General features: G+C 58.8%; 1 protein-coding gene across 2 annotated transcripts in view; it reads left to right on the top strand.

The window, feature by feature from the left end:
* Positions 1-22,612, top strand: part of MAEA (macrophage erythroblast attacher, E3 ubiquitin ligase) — a 29,605-nt gene extending 6,993 nt beyond the window's left edge. The window contains exons 2-10 of one of the 2 annotated variants that reach the window (XM_043905947.1): positions 8,236-8,418; positions 10,761-10,964; positions 14,348-14,470; positions 15,187-15,300; positions 17,659-17,735; positions 17,872-17,980; positions 20,841-20,974; positions 21,253-21,448; positions 21,734-22,612. In XM_043905947.1, the coding sequence (XP_043761882.1) occupies positions 8,236-8,418; positions 10,761-10,964; positions 14,348-14,470; positions 15,187-15,300; positions 17,659-17,735; positions 17,872-17,980; positions 20,841-20,974; positions 21,253-21,448; positions 21,734-21,829 (1,236 nt within the window). In that variant the 3' untranslated portion in view covers positions 21,830-22,612. The remainder of the gene's footprint in view (positions 1-8,235; positions 8,419-10,760; positions 10,965-14,347; positions 14,471-15,186; positions 15,301-17,658; positions 17,736-17,871; positions 17,981-20,840; positions 20,975-21,252; positions 21,449-21,733) is intronic. The other variant, XM_043905948.1, reaches the window with a different exon arrangement.
* The last annotated feature ends 217 nt before the right edge of the window (positions 22,613-22,829 follow it).

The following is a 22,829-nucleotide window of genomic DNA, read 5'->3' on the forward strand; positions in this document are numbered from 1 at the left end:
TCCTAGTCCTGGTGGGGAGACTTGGCTGAGTCAGCCCGAGGGCTGCATCGCAGAGCCCTCCTTGAGCCCCATTCTCACACTCGCGCCCTCCTCACTCTGCCTGCAGGACAGACTCGCACTCTGACTGCCCGTTGCCTCCGCTCCCATGGCCGCCCTGGCCTCGCCCCGGCTCCCTGGGCTGTGGAGCGCCCCTCACTGTCCCAGCGCCGACGTGCTCTGCACAGCTGCTGGGCCGCAGTGGCACCGTCCTCCTGACCTGGCAGCTCAGGCCTCACTTGGGCTGAAGTCCAGCATGGCTCAGACGGTGAAGAATCAGTACCGGATACCCAGGGAAGATCCCCTGGAGAAGGGAATGGCAGCCCACTCCAGTATTCTTGCCTGGAGAATCCCATGGACGGAGGAGCCTGGTGGGCTACAGCCCATGGGGTCGCAAAGAGTCAGACACAACCGAGCGACTAACGCTTTCACTTTCCAGGGCTGTTAAGAGTGGCCCCAGGCCGGCGGGTGACTTGACCCCTCTTCCCCTCCTTCCAGCTCCCCCCACCCACCTCCTCCCCTCCCCCACTGCTCCTTCCCACCCCCCCATCTCCCTGCGCCATCACCTCTTCCCCTCTCCCCTCCCCCACTGCCCCCACTTCCTCCCCCCTTCCCCCATGTCCCCTCCCCCACTCCCCTCCCCCACTCCCCTCCCCACCGGCTCCCCCACTGCTTTGGACACTGAGGCACAGTGGCCTCCCTGCTGCTACAGGACGTGCCATCAGTAGGGGCCTGAGAGTCTTTGCTCTTGTTACTTTGTGGAGAATCCTTTCCCCCATGTCCCTGTGACTTCTTAGCTTTGCTGAGATGGACCAGTGGCATGGAAAGACTCCATGCTGGTGAGGAACCAGCTATCATGCTGAGAGGGCCTTGCCCCCCCAGAGAGGGAGCACAGAGGTGCCAGCGATGCCCTTCCCTCCTCCAGCTTTGTCCATCTTGCCCCATGCCCACAGACGTGGACCAGAAATGTCATTTTCTTAAGAAGCCTGTTCAGAAACAGGGATTTGCAGCCCTTCTGTCCTTCACGAGCCTCTGCAGGGGTGTGCTGCGCCCGGGGAGGCCAGCCCAGGACAGGGAGGGGCGTCTGCTGTGTTGGGGTGCAGCCCAGAATCTCAGAGGACTCCCGCTAGCTTTGTGATAAATGTGTAGAATCCTCTTCTGAGGTTCTTGTGAAAGATAAAAAGGTTCTTGTGAAAGATAAAAGGCCTTGTGCCATTGGCAAGATGCTTCCTTCCTGTGCTTGTGAAAGTGGCTGAAAACATGATGACAGATGAAAATGCACTTCTTTGTCAGCAAATACTGTGAGGAAACCCACAGCAAACCCTGGAGAAGGTCTGAAGCAACACATCCTGAAGCAAAGGACAGTGTGTGGGAGGGCGGCCGCAAAGCTGGAGGGAGTTTCAGAGGCTTCTCGCAGGTCTCAGCTGAGGGTGTTTGCCAGGATCTGTTTCAGTTACGAAAACAGAGTTACTTTCTGTGAGCCACTGAAGGGCAAGGAGGTGCTGGAGGAAATAGTTTAACAGCAGCTGTTTAAGTGGAGAAGCCCTGTAACCTTAAAAGCTGCATTGCAACACGTTACCACGGAAATATGTAGATTTGATTAATACAGGTTTAAATCTTTGGTATAACTAGATAAGATAAAACCAGAATTAATTTTTTTATTATTTATTTTTATTTGTTCTGGCTGCCTTGGGCCATAGTTTTGGAACGGGGAGCTTTAGTTGAGGCATGTGGGTCTCGTTCTCTGACCAGGGGTTGAACCTGAGCCCCCTTGCATTGGGAGCACAGAATCTTAGACACTGGACCACCAGGAAGTCCCAAAACCAGAATTCAAAAGCAAATGACAAACCTTAAAAAAATCCACCACATGTGAACCATAAAGAGCTGGTTCCAGTTGATGAGAAAGCTCCAAGACTCTCTTCGTTGTTGAGTGTTGGACTAGGAATACAAACGTAGAAAGAATACATGTAGAAGGAATACAAAAATGTAGAAGGAAAAATGTGTTGAGTTGAATAAAAAATTGCTCTTTTGTAAAAATGATGACTGAATAGTCAGTAACAAGTAAAGAGATTAAAAAAAAAAAAAACCATAAAGAAAAACTGAGGACCTCATGGCTTCTCTGGTGAATTCTATTAAATGTTTAAAGAAAAAGTAACATTGCTCCCTCACAGAGAACCAAAATACAGGAGAGGTAGAACACTGTTCAGCTTAATGAGATCAGTTTTACCCTGATACCGAGACCAGACAGACCACAAGAAAACTGCACCAGTCTTATGAATGAATATAGGTGCTGAAATCCTCAACAGTGCCTGCAGATTGGATCTGACAACATATGAAAAGGATTATGTACCGTAACTAAGTGGGGTTTACCCCAGGAATGCAAGGTTGGTTCAACATGTGAAAGCCAGTGTATTGTTATCCTATTAGTATAAAGGACAAAAGCCACATGATCATCTCAACAGACACAGATAAAAGCACTTAACAAAATCCATCACCCTTTCATGATAAAAACAGTGAACCAACTAGGAATAGAGGAGAATGTCCTCAACCTGATAAAGAGCATCTCTGAGAAAACCATAGCCATCATCACACTCCGTGGTGAAACATGGAAAGGTGAGCAAAAAGACAAGGATGTCCACTCACCATTTCCACTCAGTGTTGCCCTGGAGATCCTCACTGGGGCTCAGGCAGGAAAAATAAATAGCAGGCAGTCAGACTGGAAAGGAAGAAACGACAGTTTGAAGGTGAAATAGTTGTGTCTGTGGAAGATCCCAAGGGATACACGTGTGCACAGCGCACACACATCTCCCGGAACTGATAATCTGGGACAAAACAGTTTCAGGGTACAAGATCAGTAAATAAAAGTAATTTTTATTTCTCCACCCTAGAAATGAACAGTGAAAAGGGAAATGGAGGAAACAATTTTGTTTACAGTTAAATGATAAATTGGATTTCATTAAACCAAAAAAGCTTGCACTTCAAAGGATGCCGTTTAAGGAAGTAAAAAGACTATTCACAGAAGGAAAATATTTGCAAATAATTTCTAAGGATCTAGTATCCAGAATGTATAAACAGCTCTTAGAGTTCAGTAACATAAAAACAAGCCGTAAAAACGAGCAGATGGTTATGAGGAGACACTTCTGAAGAGAGATACAAATGCTGATAGGCACAGAGGAGACGCAGGCATCATTGTCAGTGAAACAGCGAGACCGCAGTGAGGCCCCACTTTACACCCACAGGAGTGACTGATCAGAAAGATGGACAGTACTCATGCTGGATGAGGATGTGGAGAAACCAAAATCCTTGTGCTTGCTAAGGAATGTAACATGGCGCGACCGCTGAGGAAAGCCTTCTGGTTAAACAGTTACATGCGACCCAGCAGTTCCCCTCCGAGAGAAATGCGAACGTGCCCATACAAAACCCATGCAGGCATCTCTCTGAAGTGGAAGCAGCCTCAGTGTCCATCTCTCTACTGGTACAGAAATGAATGGGGGTCCCGTGAGGGATGCCGTTTGGCCATGAAGAGGAACGAATGGGGGTCCTGTGAGGGGATGCCGTTTGGCCATGAAGAGGAACGAATGGGGGTCCCGTGAGGGGTGCCGTTTGGCCATGAAGAGGAACGAATGGGGGTCCCGTGAGGGGTGCCGTTTGGCCATGAAGAGGAACGAATGGGGGTCCCGTGAGGGGATGCCGTTTGGCCATGAAGAGGAACGAATGGGGGTCCCGTGAGGGGATGCCGTTTGGCCATGAAGAGGAACGAATGGGGGTCCCGTGAGGGGATGCCGTTTGGCCATGAAGAGGAACGAATGGGGGTCCCGTGAGGGGATGCCGTTTGGCCATGAAGAGGAACGAATGGGGGTCCCGTGAGGGGATGCCGTTTGGCCATGAAGAGGAACGAATGGGGGTCCCGTGAGGGGTGCCGTTTGGCCATGAAGAGGAACGAATGGGGGTCCCGTGAGGGGATGCCGTTTGGCCATGAAGAGGAACGAATGGGGGTCCCGTGAGGGGATGCCGTTTGGCCATGAAGAGGAACGAATGGGGGTCCCGTGAGGGGATGCCGTTTGGCCATGAAGAGGAACGAATGGGGGTCCCGTGAGGGATGCCGTTTGGCCATGAAGAGGAACGAATGGGGGTCCCGTGAGGGGATGCCGTTTGGCCATGAAGAGGAACGAATGGGGGTCCCGTGAGGGATGCCGTTTGGCCATGAAGAGGAACGAATGGGGGTCCCGTGAGGGATGCCGTTTGGCCATGAAGAGGAACGAATGGGGGTCCCGTGAGGGGATGCCGTTTGGCCATGAAGAGGAACGAATGGGGGTCCCGTGAGGGATGCCGTTTGGCCATGAAGAGGAGTGAAGCGCGTGCTGCGCCATAGACTGAGCCGTGGGAACATGTCGCTCAGTTAAAAGGCCAGACGTGAAGGGCCACAGAGTACATTATGTGTTAGGTCTATACGAAGTGTCCAGCACAGGCAGATCCGGTCAGGTGGACAGGCGATCCCTGCCTGGTTCCTTGACTGGGGGCAAGAATTCTGTAGGCAGGAGTTTCTATTTTGGGGTGATGAGAATGTTCTGAAAGTAGATGGTGTTGATGGTTGCACGGCCTTGGCGATCATAGTAAACACCACTGGATTGTATACTTGAGTTAAAAGGGTAAATTTTATGGTGTCTGAATTATATGTCAGAAATTTGTAAAATAGAAAGCGATGCAGCTTATTGTAAATTGTCCTTATTCTTAAATTGTCTTTCGAAAGGCAGAAATTCTAGTTTGGATAAAGACTAATTGATTTCTCTCTTCCAGTTGGTGCTTTCTGTATCCCTGCGGGGAGACCTTTCTCTGAGGGTCAGGAAGGTTTCCCGCTGTGTTTTCCAGCTGGGAGTTTTACAGTTTTAGCTTCTACGTTTAGGTCTGTGGTCCGTTTCAAGGGAATCGGTGCAGATTGTACGGGGCGCAGGTTGGCCCTCTGCCCACGAGGGGTCCGTCCTGCACCTCTGCTGTGGGCGTGGCTGGCCCTCTGCCCTGAATCGCCCTGCCTCCTAGGTTGGCCACACAGACTGTGCACGTGGGTTCCCACCAGGTCTGCCCCCTCCTTGGTCTCCGAGCCTCCCTGAACCAGTGCTTTGAATCAGGCGCCGTTGTCCGAATGGTAACAAAATCGTTCAGGGTCTTTTTTTACTGTGGTAAAAGCCAGTTGACCATCTTCGTTCTGAGCACCCGGCAGAGCCGCGTCGTGCTCGGAGCTCCGTGCCGCTCTCGGTCGGCTCCCGGTGAGCTGATGGCACGCCGCAGCGCGCGCGGTCCTCCTGCTCCTGGCGGGGGGTCCCAGGGCGGGGGCCCGCACGCCCCGGCACGGCTGCCCGTCCCTGCCGCGCGTCCCCGGTGCGCGCGCTCTGGGAGGCTTGGGGGCGGAGCGCCCGCTCTCACCTGTCGGGGGTGTCTGTCTGCTTCAGAGAAGTGTCGGTTCCGGCCCTCTGCCTGTTTTTTCGGCCGGCTCTTGTCTGTCTGTCTGTCCTGGGGGCCGTCAGGCTCCTCACGCAGCCTGGATGGCCACCCTGTCCTACGTGGTGCACACACATTTCCTCCTGTTCATGGGTTGCCTTTTCCCTCTGATGGTGGTTTCTTTGGTTTCACGGAAGTTCTAAGGTTGAATGTTGCTCATCCCGTTTCTGCTGCCTGTCCTGTCAGGAGTGTGTTGAGGAGTGACGCATTCTCTCTCTTCCCTGGTGTCCACTCTCACTGCCGTGTCTTGTGTCTCCGTGGTTTTCTTGTCTGCACCAGGACTGTCTCTGAGTAATTCTCCTTCCAGAGGATTTGGCAGCTGAGCCAGGAGCCTCGCCAATCTGAAAGCATCTCAGTTTTGCCTTGTTCTCAGTGATACTTTAGAGTGGTTTAGTCTGCAGCATTTCTGAAATTCCATCCCTTCTTTTGGTAAAAGCCCTTCAGGAAGGCGCCTGTGGAGCTGTTGATGACAGGACAGTTGGGGACAGTGGGAGAGGCAAGGACTGGGTGGCCTGGTGTCCCGGGAAGGTCATGGGTCCCAGGAGCTCGTGAAGGGGTGGGGGGGAAGGCCGTGTCCGCGGGGGGCCCGGGACTGGTAGAAGGGGGACTGGAGCGCTTGGCCCCGGGCATGTGGCTTCTGAGTGCGGCCGGGGTCTGCGGTGTGGCAGGACGGCCACACCTCCCTCTGGAGCCTCTGAGCGCAGATGTGGGCCGAGTACGGCCGGGCTCTGCCAGATCTTGAGTCGGCTTCTTTCCCCAGAAGGGCCGCAGTCAGCTTAGTTACTGCACAGTGTGAGCTGTGAGCGTGAGTCCATCACAGGCGTCCTTTTAGATAAAAGTGAAAAGCCGGGTCCGCAGCCTGGGGTGACCGTGCCGGTGTCCAGGCCCACGGCCGCACGCGTGCCGTGCGGAGGAGCGCCTCTCTCACGGCGGTGTGTGAGAGGGGGCGTGCTCCGTGTGTTCTCTCGTGAGTCCACTCGCTTCACGGACAAGTTGGTCCAGCTCAGGTTGGAAATACACAGCGTGTCCACGCAGCCGGCCAGCAGGGCGCGGGCGGGGGCGGGGGTCCCGCTCACTCGGTCAAGCAGCGGAACCAGCAGTGCCACCTGGGTCTAACAGACTGCCCGGGTTCTCGGAGGGGTTTGCTGCCATCAGCAAACCGTCCACCCCACAGCGTCTCTGGTGCTCTCACCCCGCAGGCTGCTCAGCGGCCTGCTGGGCCAGCGTGGGGGCCGGGTCGGCCTTGAGGCATCTTCCCCAGTGTGGCCGTGCTGTGGTCTTGGGGGCTCTGCCTGCCGCTCGTCTCCTTGCAGAGACGCCCCCAGCCCCAGTCTGGTCTCCCACAGGCCGTGGTTGGAGGCTGGGTGTGCCTCGTCCCTCCAGAAACCCCTGCCGAGGGTGTGTCTGTGGGAGTCACTGGTGGGTCGTCTGCCTCGAGCCTGGTTCTGTGTTGGGTGCTGGCGCAGTGGTCACTTCCTGAGCAGTGGACCTCTCAGGAGCCTCCACTTTTCTTACAGGAGTACTGGGTCCAGAGGAGGCGGCAGTGGGGGGTGGACCAGGGGACCAGTCCATGGTCTGTGTGGGGAGCCCGTGCTGTCCACCACTAGCAGGGGCCTGAATGCCCTGTCAGGCCATCGCCCATGTCCACTGGGCCCCCTCTCGTAGCTCAGTTGTGTTTTGAGAGCCGCCACTCCCCGCCCGTGGTCATCAGGGAGCCCAGGGCCCGGCAGGTTGTCTCAGCCTCCCACTGCTGAGAGCCGAGGTGAGGGCAGGCATGCTTCCACGCTGAGGGGCGTGGCAGCCGGGGGGGACAGGTGGTGGCCTTGCCGGGTCTCCCGGTCTCCTGGCCAGCCCCCGCCCCGGCCCCGCCGTCGCCCGGGGGTCTCTGCTCCTGGGAAGCCCAGGCTCTGGGTCAGGCCCCGTCTCCTCCCTGCCCAGCACAGCACCTGGCACGGGGTGGCTCCCCCTGAGTGTCGGGCGGCTGGCGGGGCCCCCGCGAGCAGCCCTCCCCGGGCAGGGCGGGTTGGGGCAGCCGCTGCACAGCTCCGTGGAGACCTGCCCTGTGAGCTCCATGTGCTGGGGGGAGCCCCCCTCGTGGCGGGGGAGTCCCTCAGAGTCCCCAGGGCTCCTGACTTCAGAGACGCTTCACGGGTTGTGTGCCGTCCTGTGTTCTGGGGAACAGGCGTCCTCTGACTGAGAGTCCGTGGCCTGTCCTCTCTTGTGAGCACTCCCGCCTCCGCTTTCCTGACCGACGTGTCCACGGGGCTGCTTCCTGTCTGTGCTCCGGGCCTCAGCAGCGTCCCGGCCGCTCCCACCGGGGCCATCACAGGGTCATCGTGGGCTTTCCCGCCCCCAGCATGGCTCTCCGTTTTGGTCTTCTCCTTCACTCTGTGTTGTCGAGACGAACGCGGGGGCCCTCTGGTCACCGACAGGTGGAGGTTTTGGGGACAGTGGAGGCTGCCCTGCGTCTCGTGGGCCGGGCGCAGCTCAGCCTCGTGTCCTTGTCCAGGAACGCGGGTGACCCTCGCTTACATGGGCCTTTTGTGGGGCTCAGACAGGTTTTAGAGGAGACACATTTCTAGCGAATGAGAAGCCGAAGCCTCTTGCTTCCAAAAGTGCCACGAAGGAGGCCACCGTTCGCGTGGAGGACAAGCGGCCCCGCCCGCTGAGGGCACGGGCGCAGCGGTCTTCTGTCTCCTGCAGGTGCCCTACGAGACACTGAACAAGCGCTTCCGTGCCGCGCAGAAGAACATCGACCGCGAGACGAGCCACGTCACCATGGTGGTGGCCGAGCTGGAGAAGACCCTGAGTGGCTGTCCGGCTGTGGACTCTGTGGTCAGCCTCCTGGATGGTGTGGTGGAGAAGCTCAGCGTCCTCAAGAGGAAGGTCAGTGCTCTCCCGGGCCGTGCCGCCTGCCCTGCCCCAAGCTGCGGGCACCCGCGGGCGCCCCCTTCCCCGCCTGCCCCTGGGGGAGCTGTGGTGGAGGGTGGCCCCCACCCTGTCCTGCTCTGTCTCGGGAGGCAGCCTTCCTGACCCCCCTTCCAGTTCCTGTCTCCACCTGTCCTGGGCCCAGGGTGGGAGCAGGTTTATTATTTCCACCATTTCATCTTAAAACAGCACATTGGCTTTCTTGTTTCTGAGGATGGTAGATATACCCCCAAAGTGAGATAAGATATTTGAAAACATTTTGTCGAAAGTACCAGGAGCTCATGAGACAGGAACATCAGGTTTGGAGAGCACGCGGTCCTGGGTAGGGTGGGGCAGAAAGCGAGGGACCCCTGCTGCCTCGGGACAGCCCCCCACCAAGGGCCTCCCTGGCCCGGGCGTCGGGCCGTTAACAGTGGGGGTCTGATGGCAGGAGCGCTGTACCTCGGGTGAGAGGGCCCAGAACTACAGCCACGTGAGCTGTGCGCCATGGCCCCGCCCCCAGCCCCCATCTGGTGGGCGTGGTCCCAGCAGCTGCTGCCTCGGGGGCTCCGGTGGAGTGAACGTGGTTCTCCCCTGTGGAGGCTGCTTTCCGCCTGAGCATCAGGTTGTTCCGCGACAGTAGCCACCACAGTGGGAGGGGACAGGGACACAGGACACCGTGACTGAGACTCGGCAGGAATAGGAGATCCGCACAGACTTCAGAGGTAGAAACTAGCAGATACCGCACTTCACTGTTTAAAGGGTGAAAAAACAGCTTGGAGATATCTGCAGGGAGTAGATAGTGTAAGTGATTTGAAGTTTAAAAAAAAAACAGTAAAAATTCAAGAAAAGAAAGATAGCAAATGAAAAACTCAAATTTTACTTACAATAAATATTTTAACATTTAACAATCAGATCCAGCTAAAAAGAGAGTTAAAGAGCTGGAAGGTGGGTCTGAGGAAATTACCTGGAATACAGCACAGAGATGAAAAGAGGGCGAGAGACTGTGAGTGGGCCAGAGCTCAAGGAGGGGCAGACGGGAGCCCCGAGTGCAGGGAGAGTGACCGGGAGGTTTTCACCGCCGGTCCGCAGCTCAGAGACCTCAACACGATAAACAGAAACAAGTGCACGTGGGATTTTCACTCAGACTGAAGACGTTAAAAAAGCAGGTAGAGGAGAGTCCCCTTGTCAAGGAGCAGCAAATACCCTGATAGCTGACTTCTGACGGTGGGATGGGCTGGGAGCAGTCAGGGGCTGACCGGGACTCCAGACCTGGCATCCAATGCGCAGCCACCAGCCACCCGTGCCACTGACGTTCCCATGGGAGATTCACAGACCCACACTTCAGGTGGTCGCCAGTGGCTGCTGCGTGATAAGCAGGTGTAGGACACTGCCAGTTGGCCGTCTTAATTCTGAACTAAACAACCTTTAGAGAAAGTAGTATAAAAGATAAAATGTCAGGTTATAATGACAGGTGGATTCATTAACCTGGAAGCTGGAAAAATGTAAAGTTCTGTGCCTCGGGCAGTGCAGCTTGAGTAGGTAAAACAGAAAGCAATATCCCTGTGGGGAAGGACAGACCCTGCCGTCGCCTTGGAAACGGTAGCTCCTTTCCTCCCCTCTCCTCTTGTGCGGCCCAGGGGCCTGCTTCCCCCTCTGACCTCCCTTCCACCCAGTCTTCCGTGGTCTAGGTGGGCGGCCCAGGTGGGAGTCTGGTGGGCAGTCCGGGTGCAAGGTCCGGTGGGCGGCCCGGGTGGGAGTCCGGTGGGAGGTCCGGTGGGCGGCCCGGGTGGGAGTCCGGTGGGAGGTCCGGTGGGCGGCCCGGGTGGGAGTCCGGTGGGAGGTCCGGTGGGCGGCCCGGGTGGGAGTCCGGTGGGGGGTCCGGTGGGCGGCCCGGGTGGGGGTCCGGTGGGAGGTCCGGTGGGCGGCCCGGGTGGGAGTCCGGTGGGGGGTCCGGTGGGCGGCCCGGGTGGGAGTCCGGTGGGAGGTCCGGTGGGCGGCCCGGGTGGGAGTCTGGGTGGGATTCCTGTGGGCGGCCCGGGTGGGAGTCCGGTGGGAGGTCCGGTGGGCGGCCCGGGTGGGAGTCTGGGTGGGATTCCGGTGGGCGGCCCGGGTGGGAGTCCGGTGGGAGGTCCGGTGGGCGGCCCGGGTGGGAGTCCGGTGGGAGGTCCGGTGGGCGGCCCGGGTGGGAGTCCGGTGGGAGGTCCGGTGGGCGGCCCGGGTGGGAGTCTGGTGGGAGGTCCGGTGGGCGGCCCGGGTGGGAGGTCTGGGTGGGATTCCGGTGGGCGGCCGCGGGTCCTGAGTGCCTGAGTGTGTTGCAGGCGGTGGAGTCCATCCAGGCGGAGGACGAGAGTGCCAAGCTGTGCAAGCGCCGGATCGAGCACCTCAAGGAGCACAGCAGTGACCAGCCGGCGGCGGCCAGCGTGTGGAAGAGGAAGCGCATGGACCGCATGATGGTGGAGCACCTGCTGCGCTGCGGCTACTACAACACGGCCGTGAAGCTGGCGCGCCAGAGTGGCATCGAGGTGGGCAGGGACGGGCCCCGCTGTGTCCTGAGCCAGGCAGTTCCTCCCTCACGTGATGGCTCGGAGGAGCAGGGGTGTGGACGGGGTTGCCCCGCGCCAGCGGCCTCCTGTGTGTGCGCCTCTCTCTGGGCCCGGGTGTGCTTTCCGTCAGTCCGTCTGTGGTGGCCCCAGGGTGCAGGTGTGGAAGCGCTCAATGCCCCAGGCTGGGTGCAGTGGTGATCGGGCCACCCGTGCCCTCCGCTGGCCTCTGCGGGTCCACCCGCACCATGCTGCACCCTTCATGCTGCTGGCTGGGTGCTGCGGGGGCCGATGTCCTGAGGGCGGCCTTCACTGCAGCGGGCCCAGCAGTCAGGGGTGCCCGGCAGGTGGCTGCACTTGTGTGCCCACTTCCCATGGGAGGAGCTTCTGGTGGGAGCACCTCTGTCGAGGGCGATGTCCTTCTCGTCTCTCCTTCCCGTGTCCCGCCCCAGCCTGCTCCTCTGCTGCACTGGGGACCCCCAGGCCTGAGCCTCCTCACCCTCGTGTCCTCAGGCCCCCTGGCCCCCAGCACAATCCCATCCCCACCCAGTGTGCGTGGCTCCCGCCCTGGGCCGACGGGGCTCAGCTCTGGTGGCTCTGAATCCCAGTGTGTGACCCTGCTCCCATCCCAGGAGGTGCCTGGGGTCCCCAGCAGCGTGCCCGGCCCAGCTGCTTCCCACGGGCTCCGTGTCCTTGCCTAGTTACAGCTCCAGGCCTTTCCTCCGACGTGGCTGATATATTTGTGGGGGCGTCAGGGGTGGGCATCCTCCCACTTGCACCCCAGCCCTGGGCAGCTCCTTGAGCTGGGTGTGCCCGGCCCCAGGCTCCTGCTGTGGGTGACGGGGCTGCCAGTCTCAGCTTGGTGCACGGTGGTCCCTGGCGCCCGATCCCTCACCAGGCATGCCAGCTTCCGCCTCACCACAGGCTCTCCCTGCCTCACCTTCCCGGCAATAGCCTGCCCGTCTGTCAGGCTTCACTCCTGTGCCCTCCCCTGCACCTGCGAGGGCGTGGCCAGGCTCACCCACCCGCACTGGCTGGTGAGGCCCAAGCTCCCTGTTCCTCCTGGCCCCCAGGTGTGCTCCGTGGGGGGAGAAGTGTGAAGCCAGACCAGATGTGGTGAAGGTGAGCTGTCTGCAGAGGCGCAGAGGGGCATCGGTGGTCACCTGTCTGCAGAGGGGCAGTGGGGGGCGGGTGGGGGCCGGTGGTCCTCAGAAGAAGGTCAGTTGGCGTGAACGTTGTCTAGGAGCCAGTCCCAGAAGGTGTTTCCCCATGGAGCCCCCAGCCTCACGCTGAGCACAGAAACTCAGCTCTTTCTGAAGCAGACACAGGACGGCATTGTCCTGGCCTTGGGGTGGGTGAGGCCTCCCAGGAAGAGGCTGTAGCGCTGGGGCTCCTCCTCATCCAAAGACACCATGAAGAGGGAGGGGAGCGCGGGCCACGGCAGCGGCTGTGGCGGGCGGAAGGCCTGGTGGAGTCAGCCGTGGCCCCGTGTTAGCCGCCTCCATGGTGGCGCCTCCTGGGAGGGGGCTGTGGGTGGTGCTTGCTCGCTGTGGCTCGCCTCTGGCCAGCTGGTTTAACATCTTTACTGGGGCTCCTGTAGCCCAGGGTCCATGGTCATCAGAGGACTGTGCACAGGAAAGGGAGAGACTTGGAAAGGCCAGACTCTGGGGGTGTGGGCGGGAGAGGCCACCGCTTGCAAGTTAGAAAAGGCCTGGAAAGGATGGGACACAAGAGAGAAGGAAGACAGCGTGTCATCTGGGAGCCTAGCCTTGGCCTAGCGGGGAACATTCAGGAAAAAGAAGACTGTGGCGAGATGGCCAGGGAAGCAGCACCAGAACGCGGCTCCCTCTGTAGGGAGGGCGGTGAGTCAAGGTCTGGATTAGTGAGTCCTGGCTGGACAACCACAGGAGACTTCCTCACCTGAACCCCATGCTCAGGGCGAGGCTGGGGGAGCAGCTGGGCAGAGCATGGGCTGTGGTGGGAAGTCTTGGAGTCTGGTGCTGGCCCAGCCACGCTCCAGCCCTCTGACCGTGTCCTGCCCTGGCAGTCAGGACGTGGAGCTGAGGAGAGGTCGGGCTGGGGCGGTTGAGGGCACATCATGCGAGCCCCAGCCACCGTCCGCCGCTGTCCCTCCTGGGGACGCAGGTGGAGCCTCCCTTCTGTGGCGCCTGCCCTCGCGCTGTCCAGAGCGGCCCCAGTAGCAGCACACCCCGGGCCCTCTGATCAGCTGCTCTTGTGCCCGTGACCAGTGCCCATTTGGGTCCACAGAGGATGCCCCAGGAGCTGGTCCACGGGCACCATCTCGCTGCCTAGTAACAGTACTTGATTATTTTTTCTCGTTAATTTTGCTATAAGTGCCTGGTTTCGTGGCGACGTCATTGACTGTATGCCTCCACTGACTTTCTCTTGAAGTAGAGCAGGTGTCTCTTCCTCATACCAGTAGGGCTCTGCTTCCTTCTGCAGCTCCTGCACGGAGCTTGAGGTGGCTCTGGTGCTGCACATGGAACGTCCGTGGTGAGCTCCAAGCTGCTCTGCGTGGCCGGCCTTGGCCAACAGAGCGTGGGTGAAGCGGTGTCCGTGGACCCAGTGGCCTGTGAGGCCCAAGTGGAGGCTGTGGAGACAGGAGAGTTCCAGGGCTGTTGTGTGCTGGGTGTTCCTCTACCGGATAACAGAAAATGACCAACTCAGTCTGTGCCTGAGGGAAGAGAAATTCACTTTCTGAAATTTTCTTCCAGCCACCCCTTATTTGTCATGTCGGAACATGCATCACCTGCCCAGTGTGGCCAGGGAGGTCCTTCTTGCTGGCTACTCCAACCTCTTGCTTGGGCCCCACACTTCCTGCCCCACCCCACCCCCCTCCGCCGCACTTCCTGGCACCATAGCGCCCCCTCGACTTGGACATGTGGGCACTGGAGTGGGTGGGTTGGCTCCTGTGGGTCCCTAGCTCTGCTGGGCTCCTCTAGCTCAGCGGCACTGGGCCTGCCCGCCCAGATTGCACTCCTCGGGGTGGGAGAGAGGAGCAGACAGTGGAGGCGAGAGACGTGCAGCCCCCCAGCTTGCCCCTTCTCAAAAACCTAAACTCGAAATCAATCTGCAGAGCAAAACCCGTAGAAATTGAGAGTATGGACTACTGGGATCTCCATGTCGGCCCTGTGAGAGGTGGTGGGGCCCCAGATTCTGGCAGGACCTGGCCTGTCACTAGGCCTGCGTGCTGTGCAGACCCGGCCCGTGGCGGGGTGTCCCAGCGCCAGAGAAGGTGTTTGCGTGAGAGGAGGCGCGGGATGCCAACTGCCGGGCGCCATGACCGTCCAGCCTTGGGCGGATCTGGGGTCCAGTGCTCTGAGCCATGGTTCCCTTCACTGCAGGATTTAGTGAACATCGAGATGTTCCTGACTGCCAAAGAGGTGGAGGAGTCCCTGGAGAGGCGCGAGACCGCCACCTGCCTGGCCTGGTGCCATGACAACAAATCGCGGCTGCGCAAGATGAAGGTGCACGGGCTGCGCCGGGGTGGGGCTCCGGGGAGGGGCGGGGCCGCACAGGGGCGGGGCTCCTGGAGGGGCGGGGCTGCACCTGGCAGGGCTCCTGGAGGGGGCAGGGCGTGCCTGGGCAGAGCTTGCAGAGTCGGCAGGGCGGCGCCACCTGCACCAGAGCCTGTTTCGGAGTTGTGTGGATTCATAACGGGCGGGTTGTTGGGTTTGGTGTGGGTTTGGGGTTTTTATATAAGAGGGTGGTGTTGGGTTTTAGGGGAAATTCTCAAAAGGGCACTCTTTGTATTATGGTTTGAACAGATGTTGAGTGAAGTTCTGAAGGCACGTGGTGTGGACCACGCATGTGCTGCCGGGGATTGGAGCAGGGTGGGCCCAGCTCCTACCCACCCACTCACTGACTCGGGAAGGCACCCTGCGAGGAGTGGGTGCCCGCCTGTGAGGGTTCAGAGTTCGAGGCTGGGATTTTCTGGCATACAGCTTCTCTTGAGACCCAGAAGCAGCTTAAAAAATAGACACTTAAACATAAATTGCAGAATTTAAACATGTTTCCTGAAAGGTATCAACGCCTTAGGGCTTGCAGAAATGCTTGATTGTATTAACCTTTCCTGCCTCCATTAGAAAAACTGTGTTCTAAACTGAGTGCCTTTAACGCCGCCCCGTTGAGCTTGTCGTGTGCACATAGTCACCAGCCAAGGGTGACACTCTCTGCCACTCAGGGCCGCCAAAGCGAGCACGACGCGAAGACGGGACGGAAAAGTAGAGTGGCCAGTGGCTCCCCTAAAGAGAGTGAGGATCTTGGTATGGAAACCATAAAAGGAAAGCCAGAATTGGTATGTAACACGCGCCCGCGCTCTGCTCCACCCCCACGGCTGTGCGCTCGGCGGGAACCAGGGCAGAAGGAAAACAGGCCTCCGGTGCAACAGGCAGTTTCTGCACGCCCTGCTCCCTCCCCGAGAACACTGCTGCTTGGCCAGGCACGCCACGGGGGTCGGGTCGCAGCGGGGAGCCTTGCACCTACCTGCCAGGGGGTGGGCTGGCGGGGCGAACCCACCACGGCACAGTCCTGTGGTGTCGTCACGTAACTGAAGGAGCATAAGTAGTTGTCCAGAAGTGCACCTAGAGGATGAAAGGACGTCAGGACGTCTCATTACAAAGTTCCGGCTGAGCACAAGCCAGTGTGCAGGCTCTGCACAGTTTGTACCCTTGTGGGCACATGTGAGCTCCGGTACTTGATCACACATGCAGGCTGGGGGTGGGGGGTCAGGGGGCCCACGCCAGATGCCAAGGGTCCCTCAGATCAGTGGTGAGGCTCTAGGCGAGAAAAGAAAGTTTGAGACCCACATTTCCCATAGTTGAAAATACCTCCAAAGTAGTGAGTACAGCCCACAGAAGTCTCCTGAGTTGAGGCGGGTCTCTGGACACGTCAGGCTGGCAGAGGCAGCGTGCGTGCTATGTGTCTGCAGCCTCAGTGCGGCCGTGAACAGGAGCGCGCGGAGCCTCGCAGGTCACGTGTGATGTGGTCACCAGATGCTGGCCGTCCTTGTCCAGTCTGGACACCTGCGTGTGTCCACCTTCTCAGTGGACTGTCTGAGAGTTAACTTGGAGAGCAAAGAGCCACCATAAATAAGGAGACGCATTTCCACGTGTCGGTTTTCTAGAGCTGACCTAGGGCTTACTGGTAACGCTCCACAGCGGGCAGCCCCAGATGGAAGTGCTCATCGCTCCCTGCGAAGCAGGCGGCGCCCCGGCCTCCGGTCCCGGCTCAGCCCTGCTCGTCTGGCCTCTGAAAGGGGCCGAGTTTTTCTTCACTGGTTTGTGCGGCACCTGCCACGCCACCCTCGCCCTGCCTCATCCATTTGGGGTCAGGACAGGCTGCTGCCCGGGGCTCAGTGCCCTGCACGAGGGTGGGGAGGGGGGCTTGGGCAGGGAGACAGACCACGTTCTCTGAGCCCCTGTGGAGTGGACATGTGGGTACCAGGTGAGTGGTTCTGCACCTCTGCCGTGCTCCTGACGCCGGCGGAACAGCCTGCAGTCAGGTCTGCCCGCCCTCCACTTGGTGTGCCTGGGGCCGGGCTGGGCGCTCGTGGAGGGTGTCCTCCCAGGGTCCCTCCAGCCCAGGTGCTTCCCCAGAATGCAGTGTGTACGCCAGGCTGGGGGGCAGGGAGCAAGTCATGAGGTTGGCAGGCTTTTGGAAGCAGCAGGCGCAGGGCAGCGTTTATACCATCTCCAGGCCGGGGCACTGTGGGCGGGACAGTGAGCGGAGGTCCCAAGCTTGGCCTCCGTGCTGTGTACTGCATGTACTCTGCTTCTGGTTGGAAACACATTTCTGAAGCCAGGTTGAAGATGTTATAGTCTTAGTTTTTTTGTAAAATAATCCAGATTTTTCATCTTAGGTCACAAAAGTTAATTTTACCTGCTTGCCCTCTACCCCTAGCTGCAGGAGTTTTAGCCCAAATTGGGTTGATATTGCTAAGGTTTCAAAGTTCACTTGGGCTCCTTACAAGCTACCCTGCTGATGGCGGCCGTATTAGCATCCCCTGGGGTCTCCTGTGGAGCTTCAGGATAGACGCCTTCCAGATGGAGCTGGGCCATGGCTGCCTCCCAGCACAGCAGACCTGGCCCTGGGGCCCTTGCACCCTTGACATGTCCCGGGCTCTTCCGGGAGCCGGCCCTGACCTGCTTGCCCACCTCTGCCATCTTCGCCTGGTCCTGGCCACATGCTGAGGCCCTGCCCATCCAGGGCCTCTGAGCTGGCTCGTTCCCAGAGTCGCTGTGGCCCACACTGTGAGGGTCCTCATGCGGTGCTCCGTCCCCCCCAGCCTTCAGCGTGGCCCGGGGCTGGAAAGAGGAGGCCTGCGGGTAGGAAGGTGTAGCGACGGCACTGTGCTGACTGTGGTGACGAGGCTGTCACGTCCGCGCAGCCAGCTGCGGCTTGGGAGCACCGCCGATGCTCCTCGCCCCACGTCCCCCGGCCCTCCCTGGCCTGGCCCTGAGAGATGGGGGGTGGGGCTGGGCCATGGCCTGTCAGTACCCAGCAAGTGTTGGCTGCAGGTTGAAATTAGGATTTCAGCAGCAGCCCTGCCTCCCCGGCAACGCCGAGCTTCTGTAGCAGTGCCTGCAGCCTCGAGCCGGGACACAGCTTTGGGTGCGCCTGACTAAGCTGGTCATTTTGTTGTCTTCACCCTCAGAGCTGCCTGGAGTTTAGCCTGAGGATCCAGGAGTTCATTGAGCTCATCCGGCAGAACAAGAGGCTGGATGCGGTGAGGTAGGACCCCCCCCCCCGCCAATGTGCGGGGCAGGCTTCTGGGCCCCTCCCTGGCTAGCTTTGGGCAGGCGCAGCTGGTGCCTGGGTGGGGGTGGTGGGAGTGCAGACGTCTTCAGGCTGCACTGTGTCTTTGCAGACATGCGAGGAAGCACTTCAGCCAGGCTGAGGGGAGCCAGCTGGACGAGGTCCGCCAGGTCATGGGCATGCTGGCCTTCCCTCCGGACACGCACATCTCCCCCTACAAGGTACGGCGCGCCCCGGGCCTAGGGTGGGGCCGGGCCTGCCGTCACTGCCACTGACCAGCGTGGCCCGCACACCACCCAGGCCTTTTTCCCCATCTTGTTCTCATTTTGCTGGCAAAATCTTTGATCAGAATAGCTCCTAAAGCACTTCAGTTGGAAAGTGCAATTCTGAGTGCCTGCTCACTCCTCTGGAGGCCCAGTCAAGGCTGGACAGGCCTGGCCTCTGCGTGGCTCTGCTGGCGTCTTTCCTGACCTCACTTGTTGCTGCCCTGTATTCTCTTCCCTGCGTCAGGATCACTGGGTTCATCTCCCCTCATCCCCCCACCCCCAGGCTAAACACCCAAGAGAAGCCAAGCCACCCCTTCAGCACTCTGCCAAGAGACAGCTTCAATAGCAGCTAGATTCATCACCCACAGCCCCGTCCATGAGCTCAGCTCTGCCAGGCCTGCCCCCCTTTGTGCCCAGGAGCCTTCTCTCCGGTCCCGTGACTCGGGCTTCGCTGGGCCTGAGGCCTCAGCACAGTGGGCTTGACGGTGCGCAACTCTGAGGCTTCTCTCCAGAGACTGGGGTGCGATCTGCCATTCTCGTCTCTTCTGAACCCTCACTTTTAATGGTCCGTTCTGTCGGGCATTGTCTCCAGACGTTTAGCTGCTGCCCTGTGTTGTGAAGCTCCACCCCCGTGTTTAGGTACTTGTTACCACAGCATCCACTTCTGGTAGCCGTTCTCTGTGTTAGTTCCTTCTGGCCGCTGCAACAGCATACCAGAGACCAGGGCTTATGAATGTACTGTTGAGGGTTCAGGAGGCTGGAAGTCCAAGGTCAGGTGCCAGCCTGAGTCACGACTTCTGCTGGGTCCTCTCATAGCAGAAGGGTCAGGTGCTCTCTGGGGGCTCTTCTTATAAGGGCACTGATCCCATTCGTGAGCCCCCCTGCCCATGACTTCATTCCCTCCCAAAGGGCCTCTCCCGACCATCGTTTTGGGCCTCAGCATTTCAGCGGGTGTACTTGTAGGGGAGAGAATAAAACCCTTGGGTGGTGGACCCACCCTGTCCTTTGGGCCTTGAAGCTGGCCACTGTCCAAGGCCGAGTGTTGCCCTGCAGGCCTGCTGCCCCTCGGTGTTCTGTGGGAGCCTCTGGGCAGACCCTGCCCCCACCGCCCAAAGTGCCTGCAGGTCCTTTTGAAAGCTGCTGGAAGCTTCTTGCCCACCTGAATTCACACTTTCTGTGGTGTTTGGGAATATAATAAATCAGCAGGTCACAAAGATCTTCAGGTCTAAACTCACATTTTAACTCAGAGTGTTTTCTCTTCAAAGTGCAGCAAGGGCCAGCCTCCCCTTGGGGGTGAGGTTCCCAGCTCAGGAGGGTGTGGATCACATCTCTTCACTTCTTGGTGAGGCCTCACAGCGGCTGTAAAGAGCCAGGCAGCGATGTCATCGCTGCTCTGGGATCCAGAGGGACCGAGCCTCAGAATAGGCCCCAGGGCGGGCATCCCCTCCCCTGGGCAGAGTTCTCCACCAGCTGGAACACGACAGCCTTTGGCTGTCAAGGTTGGTCTGGCAGGTTCAGTTCAGTTCAGTTCAGTCGCTCAGTTGTGTCCAACTCTTTGTGACCCCATGGACTGCAGCACGCCAGGCTTCCCTGTCCATCACCAACTCCCGGAGCTTGCTCAAGCTCACGTCCATCCAGTTGGCGATGCCATCCAACCATCTCATCCTCTGTCGTCCCCTTCTCCTCCTGCCCTCAATCTTTCCCAGCATCAGGGTCTTTTCCAGTGAGTCAGCTCTTCACATCAGGTAGCCAAAGTATTGGAGTTTCAGCTTCAGCATCAGTCCTTCCAGTGAATATTCAGGACTGATTTCCTTTAGGATGGACTGGTTGGATCTCCTTGCAGTCCAAGGGACTCTCAAGAGTCTTCTCCAATACCACAGTTCGAAAGCATCAGCTCTTCCACGCTCAGCTTTCTTTATGATCCAAGAAAGTTGGCCTGGCAGGTTAAGCGGCACCAAAGAGGAGACCAGGATGACAGGAGAGCCGTGACTTCGAGCAGGTGGAGGTCTCAGGTGCAGGAAGCTCAGAAACAGTTGGGACAGTGTCCTGGAAGCAGGAGCAGGGGACCAGACACTGCTGACACGAGCTGGAGCAGCCTCCTTAAGGGAGCGAGGCCTTCGTCCCTCGTGGCAAGAGGTCACAGACACGTCCAAATGGGTCACGGTGGGAATGGACAGAGCGCTTTGTTTTGACAGTGGCTGTAGCAGAGGCTGCAGGGCTCAGCTGGCGCTGGGCGTGGCCACCCAAGCGTGGGCCTCCTTCACCATGGACTACTGTGGGATAAAAGAAATGTTAAAAATCATTTTTTAAATGTTGGGAGTGTGATCGTGTCCTATGCCAGGGCTCTGAGGAGCTTACAGAGCCTCTGACCACACTCTTGCTTGGCTGCCTCCTCCTCCCTCCCCACCCGCCCCCACCCCTTCTGAGTCTAAAACTGGGTGGTTTTAGGGACCAACATGAGTCAGATTTAATCCTCTGTTCTAATAAGCTGTTCCCTGGCATAAGGCTTCTCCTTGCAAACCTTAATGCTCTTAGCAAGAGGTTCTGGAGCTCGCTCCATGAGTGGCTTTCCTTGCAGCCCTGAGTCCTTGACTTGTCTCGGGGACAAAGGACACACACTCCAGGGCATCAGCATAGGCTCAGAAGGAGTCGGTGTTCCAGAAAGGGAGGCAGCAGTGGCCTGGCTGTGGGTGGAAGTCGAGGCTGCCCTTTGGGCGCCAGCGCGTGGCTGATCGGGGTGGTGCTCATCTTCGTCTGCAGGGAAGAGACTTGGGAGTTTGTTTGCTGTTGTCACGACTCTGCCCGCTTCTTCCAGGACCTGCTGGACCCGGCGCGGTGGCGGATGCTGATCCAGCAGTTCCGGTACGACAACTACCGGCTGCACCAGCTGGGGAACAACTCCGTGTTCACCCTCACCCTGCAGGCCGGCCTCTCGGCCATTAAGACACCGTATCCTTCACAATGCGAGTGCTCCCCGTGTGCACCCTTCCTAGTGCGGGGCTGGTGTGCGACCCCGCTCCTTACCAGCCTTGGTCCCTGCCCTTGAAACAGCGTCTGCGAGTGTCCCCCAGGCCCAGATCGTGCCTTGACTGCGTTGCAGCCGCAGTGTTGAGACAGTGCCGGGAGGGCTCCCTTGCCCAGATAGGGACCATAGTGCTCAGTAGCCTTCATGGGGTGCTCAGGACCCTGGGACCTCGGCCAGCCCGCCCTCCTTAACCCGCACCCAGGCAGTGCTACAAGGAGGACGGCAGCTCGCGGAGCCCGGACTGCCCGGTGTGCAGCCGCTCGCTGAACAAGCTGGCGCAGCCCCTACCCATGGCACACTGCGCCAACTCGCGCCTCGTCTGCAAGATCTCGGGAGATGTCATGAACGAAAACAACCCGCCCATGATGCTGCCCAACGGCTACGTCTACGGCTACAACGTGAGGGCCGGGGGGCGGGGCCTTGCCGAGGGGCCGGGTCAGGCGGGCGGGGCCAGGGCAGAGCGCGCGGGAGGGGGGGTGGGGCGGGTTGGGCCCTGAGCTGTCCTTTGCAAGGCGGGTTGGGGGACTGTGGAGAAAGCCCAGGACTTCTTGGCAGGGGTACTTGCAGGAAGTGACTTTTGTGAAATGATTTGTTTCCAGAGAGTTGGTTCTGTGGGTTTCTCATAAGAAACTTTGATGTAAACTGGATCGGCCCTTCTTAATGCGCCTGGTCTTTCTTTTCAGTCCCTGCTCTCTATCCGGCAGGATGATAAGGTCGTCTGCCCGAGAACCAAAGAGGTCTTCCACTTCTCCCAGGCCGAGAAGGTGTACATCATGTAGGCAGTCGCCACGCCGGGCGGCCTTGGGCCCCTGCCTACCTGCCTTTCTGTTTCTGCGACCAAAGATCAGTGAGCAACGACAACACTCCTGGGAAGAGAGGAAGAAAGATTCAACAAGCGTGCACTCGACTTTGAAACACGTCAGCTGTTGATGCTTCTGAAGTGTTTTGACCTTTCAGAGAGACTTTACAGACTGACCATGCGGAGGGAGGCTGGAACCTTTCACCACAGGAACTGATTCCTTCCCCGTGTTCTCACAGTTCCTTCCCTTCTGCTGACAAGGAGCCCCCGGGACGGACTGGTCCTCAGCCATGGCCCGGGAGCACTGGTGGCCACGCCAGGCCGACCTGTGGCGACTGGGTGCCATGAGGGACCCTGTCACTTCTCTGTAGAGCTGCTGCCAAAAGGCCGGCACCACGGCTGCAGGTGGGGCTGGCCTCTAGGACCGCCGCCTGCCTGAGGCTGCACCCGGGGGCCGCGTTTGGCCGTGTAGGTTCAGTGTCACGTCACTCGTGCCACCTCGTCTCCTGCCTGAGAATGTATCTCGTGGAAACCCACTGGACCAGTGTCTGCAGAGGCCTTGCCGACGGCTCAGTGACTCTAGCTCTAAACACTATTCATTACAGAAGCCAGTAGTTCAGTTAAAAAGTAACCACCAATGACTTTTCAAATCAAACGAACTGTTGTAGTTTACACGAAACCGTATGGTAGAGGTTTGTATTCAGCGCTTATTTTTGCATGTTGATGTTGATTAGCTAATAAACTGTAAACGTAAGACTCGCCAGTAAAGGCGTTGCTACTTGTTTTGTGTGCGGCAACAGCACGTTGGACACCGTGGGTGGTGTCTGCCACCTGCCTGTCAGTCCAGGGTGGGCCCCGGGGCACTCAAGAACTGCACTCACTTGATTGCGTCCTGCCCCAGGGCCCCCTCAGCCTCATGGCACCCCTAAGCAACCCCCGATTCTGGGGGGGGGGTCCCCCTGGGGTCCTTCCTGGCATCT

Source organism: Cervus elaphus, chromosome 6 (assembly GCF_910594005.1).
Source record: "Cervus elaphus chromosome 6, mCerEla1.1, whole genome shotgun sequence".
NCBI lineage: Eukaryota > Metazoa > Chordata > Mammalia > Artiodactyla > Cervidae > Cervus > Cervus elaphus.